At 39.0% G+C, this 24,646-nt stretch overlaps 2 protein-coding genes across 5 annotated transcripts; one reads left to right on the forward strand and one right to left on the reverse strand.

Annotated features, from left to right (window-relative positions):
* Nucleotides 1-940: 940 nt before the first annotated feature.
* Nucleotides 941-11,168, reverse strand: LOC144662280 (uncharacterized). 3 transcript variants are annotated; one of them, XM_078523058.1, is made up of 10 exons: nucleotides 11,082-11,168; nucleotides 8,996-9,049; nucleotides 6,536-7,114; nucleotides 5,871-5,924; nucleotides 5,042-5,266; nucleotides 3,986-4,144; nucleotides 3,316-3,552; nucleotides 2,755-2,931; nucleotides 1,552-1,785; nucleotides 941-1,306 (listed from the first exon to the last, which is right to left on the reverse strand). In XM_078523058.1, the coding sequence occupies exons 2-10, from the start codon at nucleotides 9,027-9,029 to the stop codon at nucleotides 1,149-1,151; spliced, it is 1,857 nt and encodes a 618-aa protein (XP_078379184.1). In that variant the 5' UTR covers nucleotides 9,030-9,049; nucleotides 11,082-11,168; the 3' UTR covers nucleotides 941-1,148. The 3 variants fall into 3 exon arrangements, with proteins under 3 accessions (XP_078379184.1, XP_078379183.1, XP_078379185.1); XM_078523057.1 differs by lacking the exon at nucleotides 11,082-11,168 and adding an exon at nucleotides 10,014-10,295; XM_078523059.1 differs by lacking the exon at nucleotides 11,082-11,168 and adding an exon at nucleotides 10,243-10,303 and having other exon boundaries at nucleotides 942-1,306.
* An 876-nt stretch (nucleotides 11,169-12,044) lies between these two features.
* Nucleotides 12,045-24,403, forward strand: LOC144662283 (myosin-VIIa-like). Of its 2 annotated transcripts, none has more exons than XM_078523064.1 (12): nucleotides 12,045-12,088; nucleotides 12,268-12,414; nucleotides 13,953-14,033; nucleotides 14,892-14,978; nucleotides 15,738-15,859; nucleotides 16,474-16,591; nucleotides 16,702-16,830; nucleotides 17,746-17,919; nucleotides 18,372-18,593; nucleotides 19,796-19,963; nucleotides 20,676-20,929; nucleotides 23,580-24,403. In XM_078523064.1, the coding sequence occupies exons 1-12, from the start codon at nucleotides 12,071-12,073 to the stop codon at nucleotides 23,731-23,733; spliced, it is 1,674 nt and encodes a 557-aa protein (XP_078379190.1). In that variant the 5' UTR covers nucleotides 12,045-12,070; the 3' UTR covers nucleotides 23,734-24,403. The 2 variants fall into 2 exon arrangements, with proteins under 2 accessions (XP_078379190.1, XP_078379191.1); XM_078523065.1 differs by having other exon boundaries at nucleotides 12,271-12,414.
* The last annotated feature ends 243 nt before the right edge of the window (nucleotides 24,404-24,646 follow it).

A 24,646-nucleotide genomic window follows, 5' to 3' on the forward strand; every position in this document is an offset into this window, starting at 1 on the left:
ATATTAATTTTGTTTTAACTATGTCGCTGGTCAAAGAATAAGAAAAACTCTCACACAATGTCTTGTGGTAATGCAATATTCTGCTGACAAGAATGTAAAATTATCTGATGCAACTTGTCACATAGACACCAAACTATTTTCTATCCGTGTGATTTTTACGATTTTTCAGTTTCTTCCTGTAGTATCTTTTCTATTCTCTTGATTTCTAATAATAATGAATCATGTTATACCATTTAATAACATTATCATGTACAGAGCAGAAGATGTTTAATGTGTTCTTGGGTTGACATGGTCTGTTAGCTATCTTTTAAAACTTTAGGTGGTGATGTGTTAAAACTTTAGGTGGTGGTGTGTTGCACCATATTTCCCTTCTCTACTTCAGGCGTGATCCAAACTCTAACCATATTTCACACTAGTCCCTACCAGGGAAGTGCCTCGCAGGCCTCGGTATGCGCCAACATTTAAGAAAGAATTCAAATTTCCTACGTCATTTGAATCTTACTTCTCAAAAGATGAATAATAACGCTCATAAAAGAAATTTCTTCTAAGAATTATACTTAATTGCTGAAACAAACAAATTCACAACAGAATTTTACTTCTTACCGGGGGCGGGTTTCGGGCTTGCTAAAACCAGCGGACTCGACACTTCTGAAGACGGCCTTTTCGGGGGGGGGGGAGGGGCTGGAGGGGGGGACGGGGGGGGATAAAGTTTCAAATGAGTTTTATTTTCTTTTACGTTCAAATCAGTAATGAGGTGACAAAGTGAAATTCATTCTCGGAGACCAGGCCAGGAATAGTGCGTAGGGGCAATGGAAAGTGGAAACGGCGAGACTGAAAAAAATTGTCAGGGGAAACGAGGAGACAGAGAAGACCCCTGGAGACTGAGTCTTACCAAGCCAACGTCAAAACGGCTCTGCTCATGTTGCCTCTTGACTTGACAGAAAAGCCTTTGTATTATTCCACTTTCTCGTCAAACAGCAGATCTACAATTTTGTAAATTAATACCTAAGCTAGTTTGTTCGCCAGAATTGTCTTGTCCTTCCGTCAAGTTTTTGCTACTCAAGAAGCTAGGGAAGTTTAGATTAGACTTAACATTTTATTTTAACATTTTATATCATTCATTTTTACCATTCAGGTAGCCGATATTATTATACAGAGTAAACGAAATTAGTCTTTTCTTTTCCAGTACAAATCTCGTGTGACAGTATATCACACGTTTTGAACCCGCGTCCCGCGCATTCTTCTGGCTTTGACGGCCCGTCGCTGCTGAAAGTACCACCTGCCTCGGGTCCTGACCAACATTCACCTGCAGAAGAAATACGGAACAAGTAAAAATAAGAGTTAATAGAGGTTAAGATTATATCACGGTTCTGTTTTCGCTGGGCGCAAGTGAACTATCCGTAATATAGTAGCTTGCGTGGCAAGCGCTCACAGGCTTGTAATACCTAAAGGTTTACTTATACAAGGTCGGTTAAAGTGTCAATTAGGTTATATTTTGAGTAAACATAAGATGGGCGAGGAAATATTAGTCCACTGCGTCAATACACTTACCATAATTCTGAATACCGAAGTGCGAGTATTTCATTTCCTTAGCTTTCTTAGCGCAGCGGCAGATTATGTCATTCATGTACGTGTCCCATTCTCCCCAATTGACTTTAATCCCGCTGTACTTGACGCTGTTCATATCACGGTCCGTGATAAGCAGCTCAGGAAGTGGACGGCCATGCTTTTGTTGATTATCATTGAAGCAACCAACAGGTGTGAACGGGACGGAGCAACTAGCATCTACAAAATAATCCAATACAACACCTGTCATTATATTGAGTTTCATTTGTTGACATTCGCATAACTTCAAGCATAGTTAGTAGCTATGCTTGAAGTCACTAATCAAGTTACACATTGGTGAGCCTATTCCACAAGCTATTTATTTAAAGGAGCTATGTCACGGTTAGCACAACTTGAAAAAAATGGCAACTTTTTTCAAGTTTGTCATTCGTATTCTGTCTTAATCGTTGTCACTTGAAACCATCCTTGTTTTTTTCAGGGTTTTAGTACTGTTAGAAAACTGTTATTTGGAGGTTTCCATCAATTTATAACTAATCAGAAAAATGAATTAAAATATCGGGACACAGCTCCTTTAATATTTAGTCCTACCGAGAGAATGTGATATAATACTTTATTTTCTTTGGTCCTTGTTTGAAGATCTCTGACAAAGTACCTCAACTTGATCAACCCACCATTTCCAGCCTAATACACTTCCTTCGACAAAGGCCCGGCTAACGCTCAAATATACACATGCAAGGACATTTTATTGGAGGGATCTTTGCATACTCAAAGGGTAAGGTTGTACATTTGAAAGGAACTTTTTATCTTAAACACTTTAAAAAATAAGAACAGATAATGGATACGTCTATACGGTTAGTGGATGAAATGGAGTCCCTGAGTATCGATATGAAACACTCCTAATAATACCATTACGAAATAAATAGCTATTCGGGCTCAAAAAGTTGATAATCTATATTTGGGGGTCTTCCAACTGGAGGTGGATCTTTGCGTCTTATAACATTTTTGTACTTTATAACGTCAAGTAATCCATGTAGAATGCCTACTAAACAGTAGCCTGCGAGCAGGCAGTGGGGCACGCGCGAAAACCAGGGCACACGCGAGGAGCGACGCCGCCGGCGCGCCGCCGCCGGACCTCCGGCGGCCCCGGGGGCAGGGTACTGAACAGGATCGATTATCTGCAGTTATTACCCTTATTCTTTTCTATGGCATATACATAGTTCACATTGTTTTTGCCGACACACTCTTTTTCTGTAGCTTTTGGATCTTTTGGACACGGCCGATAACCGCTGGTCACACAGCGCCTTTCTGCAGCAGGTCCAAGTTTGTCGTATGTTTCGCCAGCATCTGGGCCTGACCAACATTCGCCTATAAAATTAGTGAATTCAAAAAAAGCTATTAAAAAAATAATCCATCGTCCATACGATCTAAAATATATAACAGCTTTTTGATCAACGTCGTTTCTACAAACTGAAATTACGTCTCTCCTGTAATATTTAATTTGACTCCAAAGCATACACGCCACTTTGGTCAACAAAATGGCCACCGAGGCGATCGAGAGAAAGTCTGTCTCCATAAACTATATTTTGTGCAATTTCAAAATCTGCAAATCAACTTAGAAAATTAAAAAAACAAACTCTATATAGGAACAAAACACACGAGTGAGTATAATTTATTCGTTAAATTAAATGAATAGAACGCTCGGACGAACTTACACGAACCCAATATTTCTTAGTGTGAATGTATACGTACCGTAATGCTGTAATCCAAAGTAAGTATATTTGTTTTCCGCAGCCTTCTTTGCACATCTGCATGCTAGGCTCGGCATATACGAGTCCCAGTTCCCCCAGTCGACACTGACATTACTGAATACCCGGGATTTTGGATCCCGATCTGTTAAGATGAGTTTCTCTAAAAGTCGAGGTTTCTTCGCTGTGTCTTTAAAACATCCGAGTTTCTGATACTTCACATTACACGTGGGCTCAGCCACTGGAAAAAATAAGAAATTTTAATTAAAATGCATTGACAGGCTAAGATTGATTGTGTATTTTGAGAGTGTCTTCCTACAACTGTGTCTGTCTTAGTATTGTGCTGTTTGAAATGCATCTAAAATGTACCACTATCTGGAATTGTCATAATATATCACCAGTTAATGTTACCAAAAAGATGTATTTGTCCAGCCAAATTATCAGTTACCTCATTGTATTTCAAGCTGGAATGTACACAGTTTTGAAAAGTGTCGCACTAAGCCCTAGAAATAAGTTGGAGCGGCTCATCCTTCCGCGACACCACCACTTAAGAGCGCTATCATCTGAAATGGTTTCATGACACCTTTACTTGTTTGGAATGAGAGATTTGACCAGTCTGGCCGATACCAGTGGGTTGTCTCAAAACTAACTGATGGCACGATATTATAAACTACCTGCCAAGTCGACTTCATACACAAAGTTAGTTGCCTTCTCGCCAACACATTCCCTGGAATCTGAAGCGTCACACTCCTGATAATCACGTGTTACGCACGTGTTTACATGTCCAGCTCTGTTGTACGTCTCTCCCGCTTTCGGTCCAGACCAACACTCGCCTTGAGAGTAAAAGAAAATACCGCAAACGTTTCACTACGCATTCTTAGACTGTTATGACTGTTATCCATTTGCTTAAAATAGTAGAGTAGTGATAGGACTTTTACACTCCATGATTTAAATGGTTGATGTTTTAACAACTAGAAGTCGATTAAGGTGAATTAGACGCGGTGTTGAATTTGAAACTGACGTTTGCAGTGTTAGCCCTTCAGTGTAGTATTTTACAGTAGAGTGCTGTGAGTCATGTGTGTTTTTTCTGACTGATTAGGGAGTACCTTTATTGCAAGAAGAATCGACAGAATATTCATGAGTAGTTAACTGAAACAGTAAATAAAAAGCGAACAGCTGTGGGGCCCGATTTGAAAGATAAATTTCTCCTCTGAAATTTTGCGACTCTCAATTTTGCCTTGTTTTATATTAAGACCGCAAACAACCGTGTTTTCTGAAGAATGGCCGCGCGAAAATTAAAATATTTAAAGACAGGTTTAGGGTGTCCTTGTCCTATTATTAACAGAAAGCGATCTTTGATTCTTCTTAGCGATTGTCGATTGGTAGATGCGCTCGTCGTGGAAACGATCGGTAAAGTTTGATTGAAATTATTGAAGGGTCTGGATCTAAAATATTGACAGTGTCGTGCGGGCACGTATTACATGCGCGAGAGCATTTAAAACTACCTCGTTGTTCGACAAATTATAGGGAGCTTCTAAAAGAGGCAAGTGGCGGTTGTGAACAATTTCTGCCTGTTTAGTGGCCCTGTTGCAATACAGTGTAGTTTAAAGTTAGAAAGCGTTGGTACGATTTAAAGTAATTGAATGAATTCCATCTTTATTTTTCGGGATTGACTATAAGTTCCGTGCAGTGGCAAATGATATGACGTATGATACTTGTCACTTACTTACCGTAGAACTGAATGCTGAAATAGGCAAAATTGCGAACTTTTGCTTCCTTGGCACAGCGGCAGACGAGGTCACTCATGTAAGAATTCCAGTTTTGCCAGCCGATTGAGATGTTACTGTACTTCTTTACTGATGGATCTCTATCAGTGAAGAGTAACTCAGGGAGAGGGCGTGGAGAACGCAAGTCATCCTTTAAACATCCAACTTTGGTGTACACCGCCGCACAAGCTGTTGTGAATATTACAGAAAGGTCAACAAAAAAAACGACAGTCTCTCTTGATGTCATTTTTTTGGGGGGGAGGAGGGGGGAAGGAAATATCTTTGCGGCATTTCAGTGTTGATAGCAATAGTTCTTAAGTCATATAAAGTCACCGGCCCTATACCCACCTAGGGTTATGGCCATAAGTCAAGTAAGTCATATAGTCAGGGCTCCTGACAAAGATAACTTGTACGCCAGCAGAAAACTATAAAGGTAAGCAGATTCGTCAGTACTTTTTGAAATCTGTTTCAATTCTGTCCACTTGCGACCATTCAGACGGTCTGCGGCTGCCTTAATATTCCATTCTATATTTCACTTGTTTCAGTCAAACCAATGATAAGTACATGCGGTAAGGCCACTTTCTACGCGACAAGGAACTAATAGTAGCTTGACCTTCTGTTATATTAAAGTAAAATATGTAAGTTTCCCCAATAGGTTCGTTCCAAGTCATCCGTTGTTTCTTGGAAAGGTTACGTTCAGGCTCCCCATGTCAATAACTAGATACCGACCAATTACTGTAGAGTTTCTTTTATAGATATGCATACTCACGTTATATAGCGTCAGTTAACTTACTTGGGTTATCAGGTTCTGGAGGAGGAGCAATTGAAAGCGTTGGAGACTGAGGTGCTGAAACGAAAAACAACGTCAATCAGAAGTGAAGTGAAGTGTCTTGATTGATCATCCCATGTGGGAGATATCACTTCATAGTCACACTATTCTAGGTGAAGCAGTCGCGCCATTTTAGATAATTTTTTCATGTTTAGTCACGCTACTTTATGCGATCTTATCTATTTAGGTCACGCCACGGATTTGTCTTTTAGGTCAGGCTGCAAACTTCAAAATGACGACAAAATATTCATAAAATAAAGAAATCTTAGTTTCATTTCTATTGTGTTTAAAGATTATTTCTGAGCCCCGTTTAATCGTTGTTTTTTGCTTTCTACTATTGGTTTTGATTCCTGTAGTTCTAAATCATTATTTGCCGTTTTGACACTAGAGGAGGGACAAATCATCTAGACGGACAAGTTGTCTGACGGTCTTCCCAGACGGCCAAATTTAGACGACTTGTACGTCCCAAATCGACGGTGTCCGTCCCGTTTTCACACTAAGACGATTTGTACGTCTAAGTCGATTTGTCCGTCTCTAAACGACCGTCTGTAAACGGCCATTTAGTCAATTTAGGAGTAGCAGGATCACCTCAATCCCAGTTTTGAGGACATGTTTTATATATTATGTACCTTTGGTAGTACAAACAGCCTTGCTTATTGTATCAACTATATTTACGAGTTTATCATAATCATCAATGTGAAAAACGTTCTCGTTATTGGGATCTGTGGCCATGAAATTCAACTCGTCGTTGTTGATCAAATCGCCCACCCCAACAGCCATAACATGCACTCCTTCTTTTTTCAGGTTTTCCACGGGTTCTTGTAACAATTCCACGCCTTGCATGTTGTTCAGTGGTGTTGTTCGACCATCAGTTACTATTATAAGCAGTTTCTTCGCCGAAGCTCGATTGATTCGGAGGAATATTTCCGAGGCTTTTTTCAGGGCAAGCTCTGTTCTTGTAATTCCATTCTGATAACTATTTTTGAGGTTTCCCAACTCTTGTTTTAGAAACGTTTGATCATTTGATGGTGGAATAGCCTCGTTAGCAACTGCACTGAAGTCAATAACTCCCATTCGACTGTCTGTGTTCAAGGCAATTAATTGATTAGCCAACTGTGCAGCAAAATCCACACTTTTTTCCCAGTTTTCTTTAAGCACACTGCCTGATGCATCCAACGCCGTGATAACGTCAAGTGGGGTGGGGCATCCTGCAAGACAAGAGCATAAGGCCTCAGAAAAAACTTTCTTTAAGTTTTCGGCAATTTTTTACCACAGATTCGTATTAGGCTGTCACGACCTCGACTACACTTCGTGATTAATAGGTACGAGTGAAAAGGATCGTGTAATTCTTAGACTGTCTACAGCCTCTCGATTTTTCAACGCAAAGAAGCAAAAGGAAGCGAGCGCGAAGCGCGAGCGTGCGGAGGGAGGGGGTGGGAAGCGAGCGAAGCGAGCAAAAGAAAAATAGAGAGGCTGTAGACATCTTTGAATAAAAGTGGAAGTATTAGACTCCTCCCCTTGTCATCGCCTTGTAATTTACAACTTCGCCTCTTGACCTTTCAATTAAATCGGACCAATTAAATTTGAGCGGTTAAGTGCTTGTTTAATTGACTAAGCAACAGTTTACAAAACTAACAACGCGTGAGTTTTTATTTCGGTGTTGAGGATGTCGTCTGAGATGACTTCTAAACCCCCCAAAAACCTGCAAGCGAGCGAAGCGAGCAAAAGAAAAATAGAGAGGCTGTAGACATCTTTGAATAAAAGTGGAAGTATTAGACTCCTCCCCTTGTCATCGCCTTGTAATTTACAACTTCGCCTCTTGACCTTTCAATTAAATCGGACCAATTAATTTGAGCGGTTAAGTCTTTTAATTGACTAAGCAACAGTTTACAAAACTAACAACGCGTGAGTTTTTATTTCGGTTTGAGGATGTCGTCTGAGATGACTTCTAAACCCCCCAAAAACCTGCAAAAAGAGGCAGAAAGCCGAAATCAACGGTCCCTCCGATTTTTGCTGAATACGCGGGTGCTCATTCGCGATTCACTCGGGGAACTTCGGCAAGACATCGTACATCTCTACGGATAATTTATTTGTCGAGCCAAAACGCAAAGGTGTTTTACGGCAAAACTTGGGAATTGAAGTACAAGAAGACGAATTTTGTTCAAGTACTGCGTTGTTCATCTTGTGCATATAAAGCTAAGCTAGACTTGCAGCAAGCAATGTCGAATTTATAAAGAAATCTCTAGCGCGTAGAATCTCCAACAACAAGGCAAGTTGATCGTGACGAGCGATTCAAAAGAATGTCACGTTCGCCTCACACGTCCTCGGCGAGGCAAACGTTATGCCGGCCAAGTGATTCGCCAAAAGTTATGCCGCAAAAGCTATGCCTATGCTTTTTAGCGGCGAAACAACAAGAACAACAACATTAGCTAACATTCCCATCTTCTTGCAGTTGTTTCCCGTAGCATCAGTACAGCTGGTAGATAAGGCTTTTCCGAAGCCAGTCGGTAAAATTCCAACTACGTCCTTCGAACAAAGGTGGCGAACAGCCTCTTTCTGCTCGTCTTTGCGCGACGAAACGTTTGGAAATTTCTCTAACGAGCGTTCCAATTATCGATTCATCACAAATCACAGCATGTCAACAATGATGACAACTCGAGCAAACCGCAAGACGCCGCCTAAAAGCAATCATGATCGGCCGTTGTTATGGCGATGACACTTTTGCCGCCTCTAAACCAATGGGAATTTTCCGTTTCTGGAGAAACGGGAAATTCAATATTTCCAAAGATGTCTACAGCCCCTCAATTTTTTTCGCTCCTCGCCCCCCACCCCCTTGCTTCTTCCGTTTTGTGCTGGCGTCCAGTTCTCTCGCCGTTCTCACCGCGCGCTCATCGATCGAAAAAACACGAAAAAATAGAGGGCTGTGGACAGTCTATGTAATTCTAAAACCCTTTCAAAACATCAAGAGTACGTAAGTATTAATCACATATTGTACGAGAAGATCAAGCAAACTGAAAGATTCTGTATGCCAGGTAGGAAACAACATGCACAATTGTGCTGTCCAATTTGGGAAATGATTGGATAGTTACCTTTTATAGCTGGTGCCGCTGGCTCAGCAGACATTTCCACTACCTCCTCAGGAACTGAAGTAATCAAACAAGGGAAATTTAAAACTTCTTACAGTATGATTTTGAAAGACATGATTTGTTTCTCGAACAGAAAAAACATGAAATAAGTGATTCGAGATTGGTTATGAATGATAAGCGATTTAATTTTAATTTCTTCCCCTTTTTTTATAAAACTTCCCACCAAACTAGTGAATTGCCCTCTCCGCCCACCCGAATAAACTCTTGCAATACCGGCCCCAAAATAACCAACGAACAAGGACCTCATTCGAATGATAATTATATTTTTAGTTTACTTTTACCTGTTTTGCTTTTTTTCTACCTTGATATAAACTATTACTTTGGCGGTTTCATTCAATTTGAAATAAGTTTTATACATTACCAAACCTAATAGCTTATATCATAGAGACATATCCCCTTTAAAATATAGACGTAAAAAAAAATTAACATTAATATAAAAACGAAACTTCTAAAAACAGCTTAAAACCAGAGATAAATGTGAAAATGGTTTTGTTCTTGATCTTATTTGTTTTGACGGCAGGTTTGAGCAGGTAATGTAAGATGCACTAGTAAACACTAAACTTAGACGCAACCTACTAAGTGTTTTATACCGACGTCTATTTAATCACAGCAAAATGTCGCCATGTATATATATATAGCTAACGGTTCAACACAAGGAAACGCCTCTTTGGTTAAGAATTGTATTTACCATGGTCTTCGGATAGTAAAACAGTGTAAGATTTGTTTTTATATACTCGACTTTTAAGAAAGCGCTAAGTAAAAAGTGCCTTTCTACCTCGGTTGTACTTGTTCTTTATTATCACTGAGATTAAAGTAACAAAAATAAATAACTTTGATTTAGGACAGTGGAGAGCAGTGTGCGCTTAGACATCTAGGATAAAGGCAACTCAACTGAATGGATGAATTAAACTACATAAATAAACCTCTTGAGTGCTGTCAAAAGGCACTTAACGTCACTTACCTGAGTCCTGAATTGATAGATGTTGACTGCTTGTAAAAACCAATAACAGACACAACTGCCACAGTTTTAAGACTGCCATCGAAAACGTTTAAATCAAGTTTAAATCACTTTCACAACTAAGGAAGCCGATAAGTTGGTTAACGATTAAGAGTAAATTAAACACATAACACCATTTAAATTGCATTAGTCTCTCCGTTATTGGTTAGTAGAGGCTGAAAGGTAAACATACCTGTTTTGTAATATCTTTACACATGTAGCAAGGTAATAAACACTTTAATTGCAATTTGAATAATATAACCATCACGCAACGTTTCATTATTTCCAACAATGTTCTGGCTTTCGCGAAAAAGGAGGCTGACAGTCCATTTTCCTGCCGGGATGTACTTTGTGCTTCTTTGAAAACTGAGGAGTATAATTGAGTTTGTGAATGTTACAAGTCTTTGTATAAAAAAAGAAAATCTATTATTTCCTAAACATTTCTAGTCGCAGTCTCAACACATGCCGCCGGTATCAATAAATCCAAACAGTGACAATGTTGACACAATATTGACATAAAACAAATATAGGAAATTCCTCCGAAACTAATTATAAAAAATCCTCCAATCGAACTTAAAAATTGGCATTATTGATTGAAGAATAGGCCAAAAATATACGAATTCCACTTCAAATTAGTCTTGATGAGATCTTTTATTTCAGAAATATCACACGTTTCATTTTATTCAGTACAGGACTGAGGTGTCAGTTTTGAGATTTTTTTTGGCCAGTAACTAAACTTAGCCAGTCAGAGTCATATGATACCAGTCCAATATTTTCCTCGTATTGGACCGGATAAAGAGTCTTACATGACAATACCCCAGGGATTGTTAAATTCTGTGGTTTACAACAAAGTTACACACTTTGTATTAGATAGAATTTGCGACGATTTTCTGCGTTAAAGCTCAATGTAGAAATGCCTTTCCTCACCGATCTTGGAAGAGACGTAATATTTATCAGTCAGGCTACGTGAATGATGGAGGTAATTCGTAAGATACTTGAATATGAAGGGAATAATTCAAAATGCACTCATACCATGGAAGCGTTGTGCCGGAACGGCAAGTATTTTAGATTCTTTCACTTTGACAGGGGGTGGGGTGGGAGCTTGTCTGCTGGGGTGTTCACTTGTTGTAAGGGGGACATTAAATTCTGTGTTCTTCCCTTTTAATCCTACCTATGAAATTTCCGTGTTATGAACTCACAATACCAGATTTTCTTAGTTATTAATTCTTGAAAGCACACATTCAGTGCGTCATTCTTTTTTATTCCTTCAAATGACGTGGTGTATTAAGCATCTTTCATAGAGCTAATTAACATTGAAATTCTGGAATTTTCTGTTCTGCATGATTGCTGAAGCACTGAAGCAAACATATCGTGGTCAGCTTTCGTGAACTACAAACAAGCTCTAAGTATACAGATAGCTTGTACTGGCACGTCTAGGTCACTGCTGTACGCAGTGATCAGTTAAAGCTTACCCAGTCCAAACTGTGGCTGTGGTTCATGTAATAACTTCATCCCGTACAGGTAAGCAATCGTGTTAATATACAGACATTACGGAACTTTTAGTATTCATCATCACAGTTGCCACTCACAATGGCACTGACTGTGTGTAAATTTAAATCGACTTGGCATTTTCCTAAACCGTTTTATTGATTTAAAAAAGACCAATGGATTTTGTTGAGAACTGTTCAACTACTACAGTGGACTAAGTGGTCTTTGATCGATTCCAGAAACTCAAACGGAAGAAACCACGGTACAAATTCTGTTGCTAAATCATGTGGCATAATAACTGTTCTTTATACAAAAAAAATGTTTTCAAACGAATGTTGTCATTTCACACTGAAACAACATGTCAGCTGCTAGCGAAAACGATATCTGGATCAATACCTATTTGGTGTGCTTTAAACTTATTTAAAAGGGTCGAACATTTAATTAAATTACGTTTTTCGTATAGCATTTACTACTTGAAACGTTGTCACTTCCCTTTGTCTAAAACAGTAACAACAGATCCGTTTACAAGCAGAATGGAACTTAACGGAAAGGTACGAATATATAAAACAGTTAGTTTTAATGTGGAACGTATATTTCGTATCGTAATGTTTACAATCGACTTAATTTGCTATGAATGAACGATTTTGTAAATTGCTGTTAAGAAGCTAATGCAAATGACGTCAATTTTAAAATTGTCTTCATTTTTCTCGCTTTATTTTTTTGTATTAAGCAGAACATCCAAGAGCCTGATAATTTGTCCAGCTTTGACTTCTCCAGTTTTGCTAAAAGTAATTTTCAAAATGGAGAACATTTCCAGTTCACAAGGGTGCCACTGATGTCTTCACTACTGAGTAGCGACAAAGTTGAAGATCGAAAGGTAAAGTAGGGATGAGTTTTTTATAGTTTCTTTAATCATGGTTCATACTCCTGGCAGTAAAATTAAACCACTTACTTGCACCATACAATCTTATAAACTAAAAAAGTTGAAAACCCTGACCTTGCTCACGTCAACATGATCATTGAAGCAAATCTTGTCATTGTAGTCAGAAACGTTAATTCCTGAATAAATTTAGCATCTCTAACTTGATCATTGTTCTGTAAAGCGTTTGGAATTCTTTCGTTTTAATGGTTCATTCCAGAAAATTTTTCTTCAAAACTTCGATTTAGCTCAACTAAATAAAATAACCGGGATTATTTTCAAACAAGTCAAGTGGGAAGTTTCAAAGATTAGTCCAATGTCATATTTACACAAGAAGAATAAAAATTACAATTCAGTTAATTAATAATTATCTGAATACACGATCGACAGATCAAATATTTTCACACCATGTATTCGGGAAACCAACCAACGCTTATTATGAGTCTGTAATACTTAGTACAGCTGTGTGTGTACTGTTGAGCATGCGTGGAAGGTAAAAATAGCGCATTCTCTTCCCCAGACCTCCGCTTTGTTTATTTTACAAGTCAGTCTTGCGTCGAGAATGAAAAAAGCGGGAATATAGCTCTTGTAGCCTGATGTCACCTTCTGTTTTAGCCAAAAATTGCGAAAATATCCTTTAAGCTTTTTTAAACAGCTGTTTAATAAAGGAAAGTGAAAAAAGTAGTGGTTGATTGTGGTAGACTGCCTGAAGTTGTTGTTGGGTTTTTTCCTGTCCATGTAAAATACTAGTTTTACTTCTGTCCACCAAAAAATAATCAGTTTCTCCAACCAGTTCAACCGGAAATGCCGCGGTAGACGTACACGGGCAGAAATGTTCTGTTGCATTTTAGGCTGACATAAAGACAATCACGTAGGCAGGCACGAACCAGAGGCACATTCTCCATATCTGTGAACTGACTCTATGTACCTACATCATGGGTGCCGTTCGCGCCTATAAAACGAATAAACATCGCGGTTCCACTACCTCCCCCCGCCCCCGGGGGGGGCCCCTACCCACATCCACTGGATAGCGATTTATCCGTTGGATAGCGTTATCCACCCTTTGAACAACTGGGCCCTGTTGGATAAAATCATGGTTAGCGGTGTCGACATTTTAACTGTCTGTTCATCCAAATTTATAAAAACGCCGGGCGCTTCCCAGCATGCCCACTCACCACTTACATCTGATCAATGAAAGTAAGGCGCTGGCGTTGACCTGTCTATGTCATGATTTTTGCATTGTATTTCCCTCTTTCGGTCTTAGAAACTGTAGGTCTACAGATTAACGTTTTCGTATTCCGTTATATTCTTCACTTTATCACACATCGATCGATGAAGAACGAAGCTTCTCGAACGAAATGCATTTTGTTTGTTTACTTTTTCTGAAACCAGTTTTAAACCTGGTTAAAATATTTTTCTCGCGAAACCTGGCTGCAATTTTAGTATTTTCGAATAACATTCCATGCTCTACTGATTTGTTCCGTTTTTCTCTTAAGGCGGCCTGTGCAATTTCTGTCGCTATACTGCGGTTCATGAGGGACATGCCAGAGCCAAAACTCGACGAGGAAGATAATGAGGTATTTAAGATTACATGCTTTATAAATATTTGTTTCTAGATCTCTTGTCGGCGAAGTCATCAGGTCACGTGTTTGCTGGTCAGAAAAGTGACAGGCAAAGCAAGTCCTGAGAAATGAGATATCTGGGAACGAAAATAGCTTTGAAATGAATATATGAAATTCATATATTTGTACTATTTGCACTATTTGTACTACTTCTCCATCCACGGGTATATTACGAACTCACAAGTGACCACCTCCCAGTTGGCTTGATAGCTCAGTTAGTTAAGTTGGTAAGAGCGCTGCACTAGTATCGCAGAGATCATGGGTTCGATTCCCGTTCAAGCCTGAATTTTTTTTACAGGCTTGCTTTTCTCAACTGCCTAAGTTGAGTACATTACTGTGATGGTCTTTCATTTGCTTAAAGAGAATAGCTTTATAAACGAGATTTACTGTACTTTTAGACCTCTCTGGCTTCAATCGTGAGAGTAAAGTGACAGTTACAGCATCTGTTAAATGAAGATATTTCACAAATTGTGGTCCACGCACAATTCCACCTGGATTAGCCTTGCTCGTTTTATCGAATATCATCTTTACCCACTGTTCGACATAATAACAATAAGAAAATAGGTTAAAAGTTCTGGAAAGGTTTTGAGAAAATCAACTTTGCGCAAAATAGTTAATTAAGATATCGTCAGTTTTGCTATGGCAAGCAGCGTTTGTTCCAGGACACCATGGAAAGTTTGGGGAACTTAAAAATTGTCATCGGAATGAATGTTTGTTTTCAAAAAGTTTTGTCGAAAAGTCACACCCCAGTGGTTAAACAACTAATGATATAATGCCTCTACACAAGAAATCATTTTGCACTCATGTTAAAAGATTTCAGAAATAACAGAGATTACAAGGCCGAGCAACAAAGCTTATACATCAGGCACTACGTTCAAGAGAAAAGTTGTCACTGAAAAGGTAAGAAGTGAAGTATAAAGTGCATCTGTAGCTCTTAACTGGTTTCTTAAAAAGAATCTTACATACCGTAAAAGCTCTCTCTCTCCCCTTGAATAGTTCCCCCAGCTTATCGATTTATTGCTTGAAACAAGACCCCCTCTCTAATAGAAACCCATTCGCTCAAAACGTCTAGAGCACGAAAAGATGGCCTCCGGGCAAGAGAAAAAAAGCTTCTACGGCATGTGTGTACCAAACAAAATGAGCAACTGATAAGCTCAAGCTAAACTTGCACTCGGGCTACAGGCGCCACACTGCTGCCAGAGTTTATCTCAGTTTCCATACCAGTGGGCGACTTGGAGTATAACCACTACGCCTGGATGGGATGTTAGTCCATCACATGCTAGCCAGCAACATTTCGTCAGGTCAGGTTCCCTTGCAGATCGCCTGTACCTTCTTAAAAGGAGTAAGACATTGTGAGATAAAAGCGTTTTCCCAGAGAACGCAACACATTAACCCTATACTGCCAGAGGACGAACCATGGCCGGTCGATCCGGAGTCTATTGCGCTGACCTTATGGCCACTGCCCTTCCAAACCAACGGTTCGAAAAACACCTTTTAGAATCAATTTAGAATCAGTAAAAGCCAAGCAGCAATTTATCTTACTCTGTATATAGTCGTTTTGTTTTGTTTTACAGTGAGCGTCATTTTTTATTTCTCGGCTTATGTTGTTGTTGTTGTGACATAGTTTATTAATACTGATAAGTATTGATGTTTTATCAGGCCCAGGATATATCTCTGACGTCACACGATGTTCCACCGCTGGTCATTATGAATCGTCCCACAACAAACGTCGAGAAAGTGCAGTTTATCACCTCTTTTGGGATACGTAGACCGGCACTAAGGCGAGGATATTTTATTGTATAAATATATCTCACATTTTTAAGACCGCTTAATGGTCGTTTTCTTGTTATTGTTACTGCTTGTTTGTTTATTTATTTTTTTGTATGTTTGTTTCGGTTAAACCTTGCCTGCATAGATTAACCCTCTCCTTAGCTAGTCGAGTAATCCTTGACTCACAGATGGAATCCTTTAATATTCGATCAAACGAAAGCTACATTCCGCGACAAAAGTCTTGGGACGTCAGTTTTGACGAAAAATGAGGATAGTCTTAATTCCCCCATTGTGCAACAATATACCAACATAATTTTTTTTTTTTGGGGGGGGGGGAGGGGTTAGGAGTACTGAACAATTGCTTCTCACTGGACTCGAAAGGATTTGTCACTGGGCGCTTTTCCAGTGTCCCAATGACGTTTGTCTCGAATTGTAACTATTCAGGGTATCTTTTAATCATTTTATAATTATCATCACTGACGTGTATTGTTCATTCGATTGAATAAGCGTATTTTTAAAAAGAAAAAATTCTCTACCACTTCAGCTGGGTCACTGATCTTTAAATTATGTCATTTATGGCTAATCTCTACTAAAAATCATTTTCTTCATTTTTATGAAAAAACAGGGATGAAATATATTGCCAAATTTGCCGTCAACTTGTTAACAACAGTTCTCAAACAAGTTACGCGCGTGGTTGGATCCTATTGGCTCTCTGTGTTGGTGTTTTCCCACCATCAGATCAGGTAATACATTACTGTGTATTATATTTCGTTTATTTTCTTCATGATAACAATTTGTTTTGTGTGTGTTGCAAGCTAACACTGATCCCAGTCCATGTGTTTGCCTTTTTCAGCTACTGAATTACGTCAGGAATTTTCTAAAGGTGGGTCCTGGTGAATTCGGAGATTATTGCAGCAAGATTCTTCAAAGAACTCTTCAAGTGGGTTGCAGAAGACAGCCTCCTACAACTATTGAGATAGAGGCAAGCAAGTTCAATTTTTTTGTATATGTCGGTGCTACAATAATTCGCCTTAATACTTCCATCCAGGGCGTAGTTATTTGGTCAAGAAAAGTTCTTCGCATTTACTTTTCCTTGGTCAAATTTTGTTTATCGCGATTTTAATCACGTATTTAGTGTACAACCAGTTTAGTGCTAAACGGTAAGATACTTCTCGGATAAGGACGATAAACCGTAGGTCCCGTCTCTTGCATCTTCACGGTTATAGACAGCAGGGGACGTTAAAGAACCCACACACTTATCGCAAAGAGTAGGGCAGGGAGTTCCCGGTGTTGTGGCCTGGTCTTGTTCCGAAATTACATTGGGGGCATCTGTAAAAATAAATCCTCATTCGTTGTAAACTGCTTAATTGCAGTCTGTCATAAGTCCCCCGCAAAGTGTTGTAAAGCGCATTGAGCATATGGAAATGCGCTATATAAATACCGTCATTCATTCATACGGTTCTTTACGATTGCAAATATGATCTTCAGGCCTCACCCTGGAGATGAGTTGAAGTGAGAAACGTTCGGCGTTTTCTAAGTTTCAATTGTTTTTTTAGCTTAACATTTCAAAATTCTACAAGCGAAAATGTTTAATATTGTACAAAAAAAAATGTTTTTCGAATAAGCTTCCACTACGTGTATTTTGATGTACGTCCACAAATTTATAGTTTAAATTCAACACTTATCCCAATTCCGCGCCTTCCACTTCAGTTCCCCCATTTCAAAACGAGTTGAAAAAGAATTAAACTTTTCAAGTAACGTTTTATACCACATTTTTTCTTTTCAGTCATTATTATCATGTATTTTGACTATTGAATTTCTTTTTGCTGTTCCAGCTTATCGATTGATTATTGATTACATACATCAGTTACTTTTTCTCTGATTATTTGATTGACAGGCCGTCAAAACGCAATCATCGCTCAACCTGCCAGTCATATTCATGGACGGTACAACCAAGACATTTGAAGTGGATCCCGCAGTAACCTGTGCTGAACTGTGCCAGTTAATTAAAAACAAACTGGGACTAAGGGATATCTTTGGATTTTCCATTTTCATCGAAGCTCTTAATCAGGTAGATTAATATTTAAAATTAAATATAGCCAAGGTTTTTTATTTAATTGGTAGAGGTTGTTAATGTGCATAAAACGTTAATCACTTCAATATCTATGACAGATGTTAAAGTTTATTATTTAGTCTATGAACACGATTTTCACCGCTCTTTCGCGATCTCTCTAATGATCAATACAACCCATAGCAGCCATAAGCTCAATTACGTTTCTCCTGAAGTAAAAAGAAGAATTTGATTCTGAGCTCACTTCCATTTTAATACAATTAAATCTAAGCAATAAAAGTAATGTTCAACCCCACAGTTGCCTTCGAACTTCCCGCGAAAATTCTACGAAGATTGCCTCCTGATGGTAGTCCACAAGGCAATCGGGACATGTGTGTTGATTTTCTGTATGTTTCAACCACTGTTATGTGGCCAGATTATCACCGTATGTTGAATGTTTGTTTTTCCTGTAGGTTTCCAACTGGGGTTGTGGAAAGGAAAGTGTCTTGGATGCTGTCTCTTTAGCTGAGCAGTACGCATGCTCGAAAAAGCTAAGCGATCCTAACGACTGGCACTTGTTCTTCCGTAAAGATTTGTTTGCGCCCACAGACAATCTCAGCAGTGATAATGTGGCCATTGACTTAATCTACCATCAGATTTTGGGAGGAATCCGCGTCGAGGAATATATCTGTGAGGTACGAGGCGAGCCAGAGATTTGCTTACACCTCCCCTGACAGTCTTGATATTTATTTCACTCTTCCTACTGAAAGTGAGGATTCCTAGTGTTTTTTGCAAATCATCCGATCAAGCGCTTACCGCAAAAATATTGTGTTCTGAGAAATCAACAAGTTTAAGAAATCAGTTATTTTGGATGATCAAATAGACAGAAAACGTTTAGTGGCATTTTAACAGCTTTTTATACGGTGGTTTCTACGGTGGTTTCAAAGGGACATCGATTTTCCTTCTCCTTTTTTTTTTTTTCACTTGCGACTTAGCTGCTACTTACTTGCGACTTAGCTGCGACTTGCGACTTACTTGCGACTTACTTGCGACTTACTTGCGAGTTACTTGCGAGTTACTTGCGACTTACTTGCGAGTTAGCTGCCCGGTTACCCAGCTAAGCCATCTGATTCGACAGGTCCAGGCTACATTGCCGAGAAACAACATGGACTCTCAGGAGGAAGAACTTTAAAATATTAAAATGTATAGTTTCTCACTATTTTTACTTTCATTTTAATGTGCTCTACGTTGGCAGCAGTGATTCCGACTTACTCCCCTGCAATAGGAGACAATGCACGAATACGCGATGAAATAATCAAATATTACTTTAATCTTGAGCTTACTGTACCAGAGATCGCATTATTAATCGTAAAAAAAGCTCAGTACTATTTTTATTGCTGTCTTTAAGTTTGGTTTGCGATCAATTTAACAAGTCTGGTGATCTTTTTAAACATAAATTGGTCTTCAAAATGTCTAGATAGAGAAAATTACTTTATTAACTAGTTATTTCTCTGATTTACTGCGCGTATGGTTTATTTTTTCCGCTCGTACGTTTGCTTTAAGAGTGAAAGCCTGGCCTTAGACTCACATGGCTTAGCTTGGTAACCGGGCAGCTAAGTCGCAAGTAAGTCGAAGTAATTCGCAAGTAACTCGCAGCTAAGTCGCAAGTAAGTAGCAGCTAAGTCGCAAGTGAAAAAAAAGGAGAGGGGAAATCTATGTCCCTTTGAAACCACCGTATTTTTAACCTCATTTTTTAAAATATATTTTATCGGCAAAATGTAAGAAATGTAGGTACAATAAAACATACTTTTGTTTTGTTTTGTTACATTTATTTATTTATTTATTTTGTTTTTGTTTTATTTTTTTGTTTTTGTTCGATCGCCTTTTTTGTATACAGCATCAGGAGATGATTAATATCGTAGCCAAACGGTACTACATTGAGTATGGCCAGGAGATAAAAGAAAACATGCTCCGCAGAGTTATTCAAGATTCTTTTCCGCCATTTGTGCTAACTTCCATTGCAGAGGACGAACTGGTAAAAAACGTCAAGGCTTCTTTTAATGCGGTAAGTTTCGTTTTAGTTTTTTTTAGTCTGGAGGATATTAAAAACTTGTTTAAAAAAGGTAGTATAAGATGCCACGAATATTCCGGTAACTTTATGACAACTACAAAAGCTGATTCTAAAAACTGCAGTTGTTATATATCATGCTGAGCTGCCCTAGTTCTTAAACAGCTGATTTTTTAATTCACTGTCTGCTAACCCGTGAAAAGCGGTGAAATCATCACTTTTAAGTTTCACAACAGAAGTTTATTTTCATAATCAGCTAATAAAGAACGAAAACGTCTTAAAAAGTTTCCCCAAATGAGCACGTTGGGATGAATTGGACCAGAGATGTACTTTCAAAATAGAAGAAAAATTTGACCTTCCCTACCAGTTTTGTCCACTTTTCTCAACGTTGAAGCGGTAAAATTTCAAACGCGTGACTAGAAAGGCCAAAAACACAAAATAGTGATAGAAAAAGAAAGCAAAGAACACAAAAAACGGAAAGCCTGAACTACTCTACCTTACCTCCATCTTTTCCTGCTCGTGTACCAAACGAAATATTAAGATACCTGCCTCAAAGTAGAAAGTAATGTTTGTTTGTATGTTTAAGTGAGTTTTTGAGAGTTTGGCGGCAATTTATTTTCAGACGATGGCCAGAGAAAGGCATCTGTAGCATTTAATTACGCTGCCACAAAAAAGCTAAACAATCTGACAAGTTTTCCTTTGTCTGCAGAGCTCCCGTGTTCAGGAAAGATCTCATAGTCAAGTGGTGAAACAAGACATTGTGCGCTATGCAGCAACTAACTGGTTAAAAGAATTCTCAAGGATTTTCGACGGATATGTTTCCTCAGGGCCAAAGCTTCCTAAGGCTGCTGTCAGACTGGCCTTCAATTCACAAGGACTGATGGTTTTTTCATCTGGAAATCTTGACGCTCCTCCTTTGCTCGGTCTGGCATATTCTCAAATAAAGAAAGCTTCCAGCTTAAGGTTTGTTTACTTCTTTTGTGTTCCTCATTTGCAAATCTAAACGCCATTAATCGCCTCTCCATGTTCTTTCTCTCTCTATAACCGCATAACACCCCTAAAGGTGGCAGCAAACGAGGACATATTGTTGCGGGCACAAATGTTTCCATGTTTGCCCGTGCGCACAACATTTGTTGCAGACATAATTTGTTATCGTTTGCCACGGCCTTAAAGCCCGGGCCAAACGTGGATGAGAGTTTATGAGAGTTCAAACTCTAACTCTCATGCACTTTCATCGACTCTCATGCGCTCTCATCGACTTTGAACGTGCTCAAATTTTTCATGAGAGTCGATAAGAGTTTGATGGACTCTCGTTCTCGTTTGGCCCCAGTTGATGATAGTCGATGAGAGTTGACGAAAACTCTCATAAGAGTCAGCTGTCATTAACTCTCATCCTCGTTTCACCCGAGTTTAACTCTTTTTATGATAGTAATGAGAATTTTACATTTTAATCCCTGTGGTTAAGTGTTATCAAAATACGCTGTCCTCTCTATTAGTCCCCCCCCCCACCCCCACCCCTTCAGCAGGCCAAACCCGAGTTGCCATTTGACTCTGTTTCAAAACGATGCCTGGCACAAAACTTTTCATTTGAAGGTTATGTGATCCCCGCTCACATGGACCAACAAACTTACTGCAAAGCCAATTCATTTCCATGTGAACGATTTTGTACCAGGAGTTGTTTTGAACGGCAGACAAAAGTAAATTCAAACTCGTAAACGGCCAGATTACTTATTTTACCCCTTTGCTTGTTTATTTGACTTCTTTGCTTGTTTGTTCGTTTGTTCGTTCGTTCTTTTGTTCGTCTCTTTGCCTTTAACGCTCTCTAGCATAGGCGTACGGGCCGGGGGGGCAGGGGGGGCTGCAGCCCCCCCAAATTTTGGGCGACTCAGGTTTTTTGGGCAGCAAGGGAAAATTTGGGCAAAGCCGTTTTTTAAGAAGTTTTTTTCGAAGAGATAGATATTTTCTATTTTAACCTGAAGACGGCGTGTTAAAGCCAGTTAACTAAATTCACATGAGACATTGGTTGCTTAGCACCTGATGAGTTTCTGGTTAGTAGTGAAAGGGACCATTTGTTGATATACATATTTGTAGTTTTTTTTTTACTGTTGGGCACTGTACTGCAAATATCTGTCACAGTTAAACACCTAATAAAAAAAGCTTCTCCGTGTTGCTAAATTTTACAAAATCGACGGCGAGATTCTGGAAGCCGAGCAAAAAATGTGCGCGAGTTTTCGTTGTGTACGTGGATTAGGCTACATAACTGTTTCAGAAATGCTGGAGACAATGCAAGGGAATGATCTATTTGATAAGTTTTCAGAGTTTCCTTACGTGGTTCATATCCATGCAGTGAAACCTGCTACATCGTGTTCTGCAGAACGATCATTCAGTGCGTTGCGCAGATTGAAAACTTACCTCCGCAGCACCTGATGGGACGACAACGTTTCAGTATGGCCAAGTAAAAAAACAAAACAACTGTTTTTGTCCCCACCCGCTTCATTTTTTGGGGCCGCCTCTCTTTTTTTATTATTTGTTTTTGGAAAAGTTGGAAATAACAAAAAACATTAAACCCGTGTTACGCTAGGTCCGTACTGGATAGGTCAATTACCTTGCAGGATTTATTTTCTGGCCTAAGAATTTGACAATGGAGGATGAAACATCGATATTCGAACAACACAGGTACGGAATGCAACAAAATAATAATAATAATAAAAAAATAACAAAAAATGAGCCCGCTTGTTCTCTCTTTTATAGAAATCCGAAAGAGAAACATTTGTTTTTTTACTTGGCCTAAATTATTACTTGTCATCGCACTTATTAGCATTAAAAAGGCATATTCCAAATTTGTAGTCAACAGTGGCATGGATCGTATTGCTGACATCTTCGGCCGTCGAAATGGTAGAGAGTCAGACAGCTATTTATTTTAACGTATTTTATGAGCTCATACGATAGATTATTATGTAACAATTTTTCACTTCATTTGAAAGCCTATGTTAGTTCATCGTATGACCCTTATTTCTTCTTGACTGCTTCGTAAAAATTTGGGCAACTTGCGATTTTTTTGGGCAAATGTCTCACCGCCCCCCCTGGCAAAAAATTGCCCGTACGCCTATGCTCTCTAGGGTGTCTGTCATGCTGGTTACCATAAACTAAGCTAGGAAAGCTGGAAAGATGTAATTTTTTGTTGTAACACGCATGGGACCCTAGTATGATGAGACATAGCAAGAGAGGATGAAGAAATTTGAGTCCCAGGCGGGAATTGAACCCATGTAACATCCGCACATCGGACGGATGCTCTAACCACTTAGCTACAGGGAAACTTGTAGCGAGCTAGTCTATTTATTCTGGTTCATTAACTGATAACTTTATTAACTTTATCTTCCACCTGAAGATTTCAGTTTTAATAACACAACAAGTAACTTACTTTTAAGGAATACAAATGAAATAAAATAATTATAATAATATTAACAGTAATATTAAAAAATGAGTAAATAGAATTACACAGGCAAGAGAATGATTCATCATTTGTTAAAGATTTGTACCTTGTCAAAAAGTTATATAATCTGCTTATTGCTGGGGTAGCTCACATTACGTTCTTACTTTGTTTGTTTTTTAGGAAAGGAATGTATTTGGACGCTGTTTTAGTGGTAAACACAAGTCGTTCCAGTACTTACACTTTCAGAAGTCCGCATGCTGATGATATGGATAATTTGATCAATCATTTCCTGAAATATTTCAACAGTCCAAATACTGCAGGTGCTGATGACTGAGGAACCAGACGTTCAGTTTGTGATCCGTGAACTTTGCTAATTTTGTGTGCTCATGAACGCTTACATTGGATAGAAAATTTACAAAGATGAGATATACCATTTAATTCCCCCCCCCCCCCCCCGTTATGGGCCCATCTACCAGGAAACAAAAAATACTTCCCTATTATAAGCCCCCCTCTGCCGCATGACAGTACTGAACAGGGCTACATGTTGCTTTATTGTGCGTTTTTAACTTAAAAACGTATTTCGATCAACACTCCCGTGGCTCGTTTCACCTTTTTTTATTCCGCTGGAACGGTCCTCCCGGATATGAGACCCTCTGCTTATAAGCCCACACAAAACCCCTTACGAAGTTGTATAAGGCTTATAACCGGACCTTTATAGCTTCTTAAGCTCATGAAAGCAAAGCATGACCTTGATCCTGCTGAACTTGCTGAAACATGTTAGGCCGGTACATGTTTTGATCAAATGTTTGTAGATAGATGATCGATGTAGAAGAACAAATCTGCTCTCAGTCAAGTATACTGAGCAAAAAACTCTGTGCACTATAAACAAGGCACTATAAAGATCAATTGGTATGTTTACCAAACGTCTCATTCAAATGATTTCATCTGTGTTTGAGTAAATAAGAGAATAATAGTAAAATAAACAAGTTTTTTATTGGAATAAACTTGGTTTATAACATAGACAGCAAAGTTGCGAGCGTAAATCTGTAACTCAGTAGTCAGCACGCCACCAGTGCCTGTCGTTGAGCCACGGTCAGATTGGTCCTTACATCCCCGCTCAGTATAATATGGGAGTCCCCCCGTGCAGCCATATTCCTGTGTCTTACTGGCGTGAAGTACTTCAGGAGACTTTGATGGAATGCAAAGATGAACATCTCTCGAAATAAATGATGTGATATATAGGCTGG

The sequence above is a fragment of the Oculina patagonica genome, chromosome 8 (assembly GCF_052425735.1).
Source record: "Oculina patagonica isolate OP01 chromosome 8, crgOcupat, whole genome shotgun sequence".
Lineage (NCBI taxonomy): Eukaryota > Metazoa > Cnidaria > Anthozoa > Scleractinia > Oculinidae > Oculina > Oculina patagonica.

What these genes read in the sequence shown, in the direction of transcription:
- LOC144662280 (XM_078523057.1), bottom strand. Translation starts at nt 10,092, where the DNA reads ATGGCAGTCTTAAAACTGTGGCAGTTGTGTCTGTTATTGGTTTTTACA. An exon ending in GGCTGTTTGTACTACCAAAG is followed by an intron (nt 5,925 to 6,535) that starts GTACATAATATA and finishes TTTTCGTTTCAG; the next exon opens with CACCTCAGTCTCCAACGCTT. An exon ending in TTTCAGCATTCAGTTCTACG is followed by an intron (nt 4,145 to 5,041) that starts GTAAGTAAGTGA and finishes TTTACTCTCAAG; the next exon opens with GCGAGTGTTGGTCTGGACCG.
- LOC144662283 (XM_078523064.1), top strand. An exon ending in ACAAAGTTGAAGATCGAAAG is followed by an intron (nt 12,415 to 13,952) that starts GTAAAGTAGGGA and finishes TTTTCTCTTAAG; the next exon opens with GCGGCCTGTGCAATTTCTGT. An exon ending in TTTTCCCACCATCAGATCAG is followed by an intron (nt 16,592 to 16,701) that starts GTAATACATTAC and finishes TGCCTTTTTCAG; the next exon opens with CTACTGAATTACGTCAGGAA.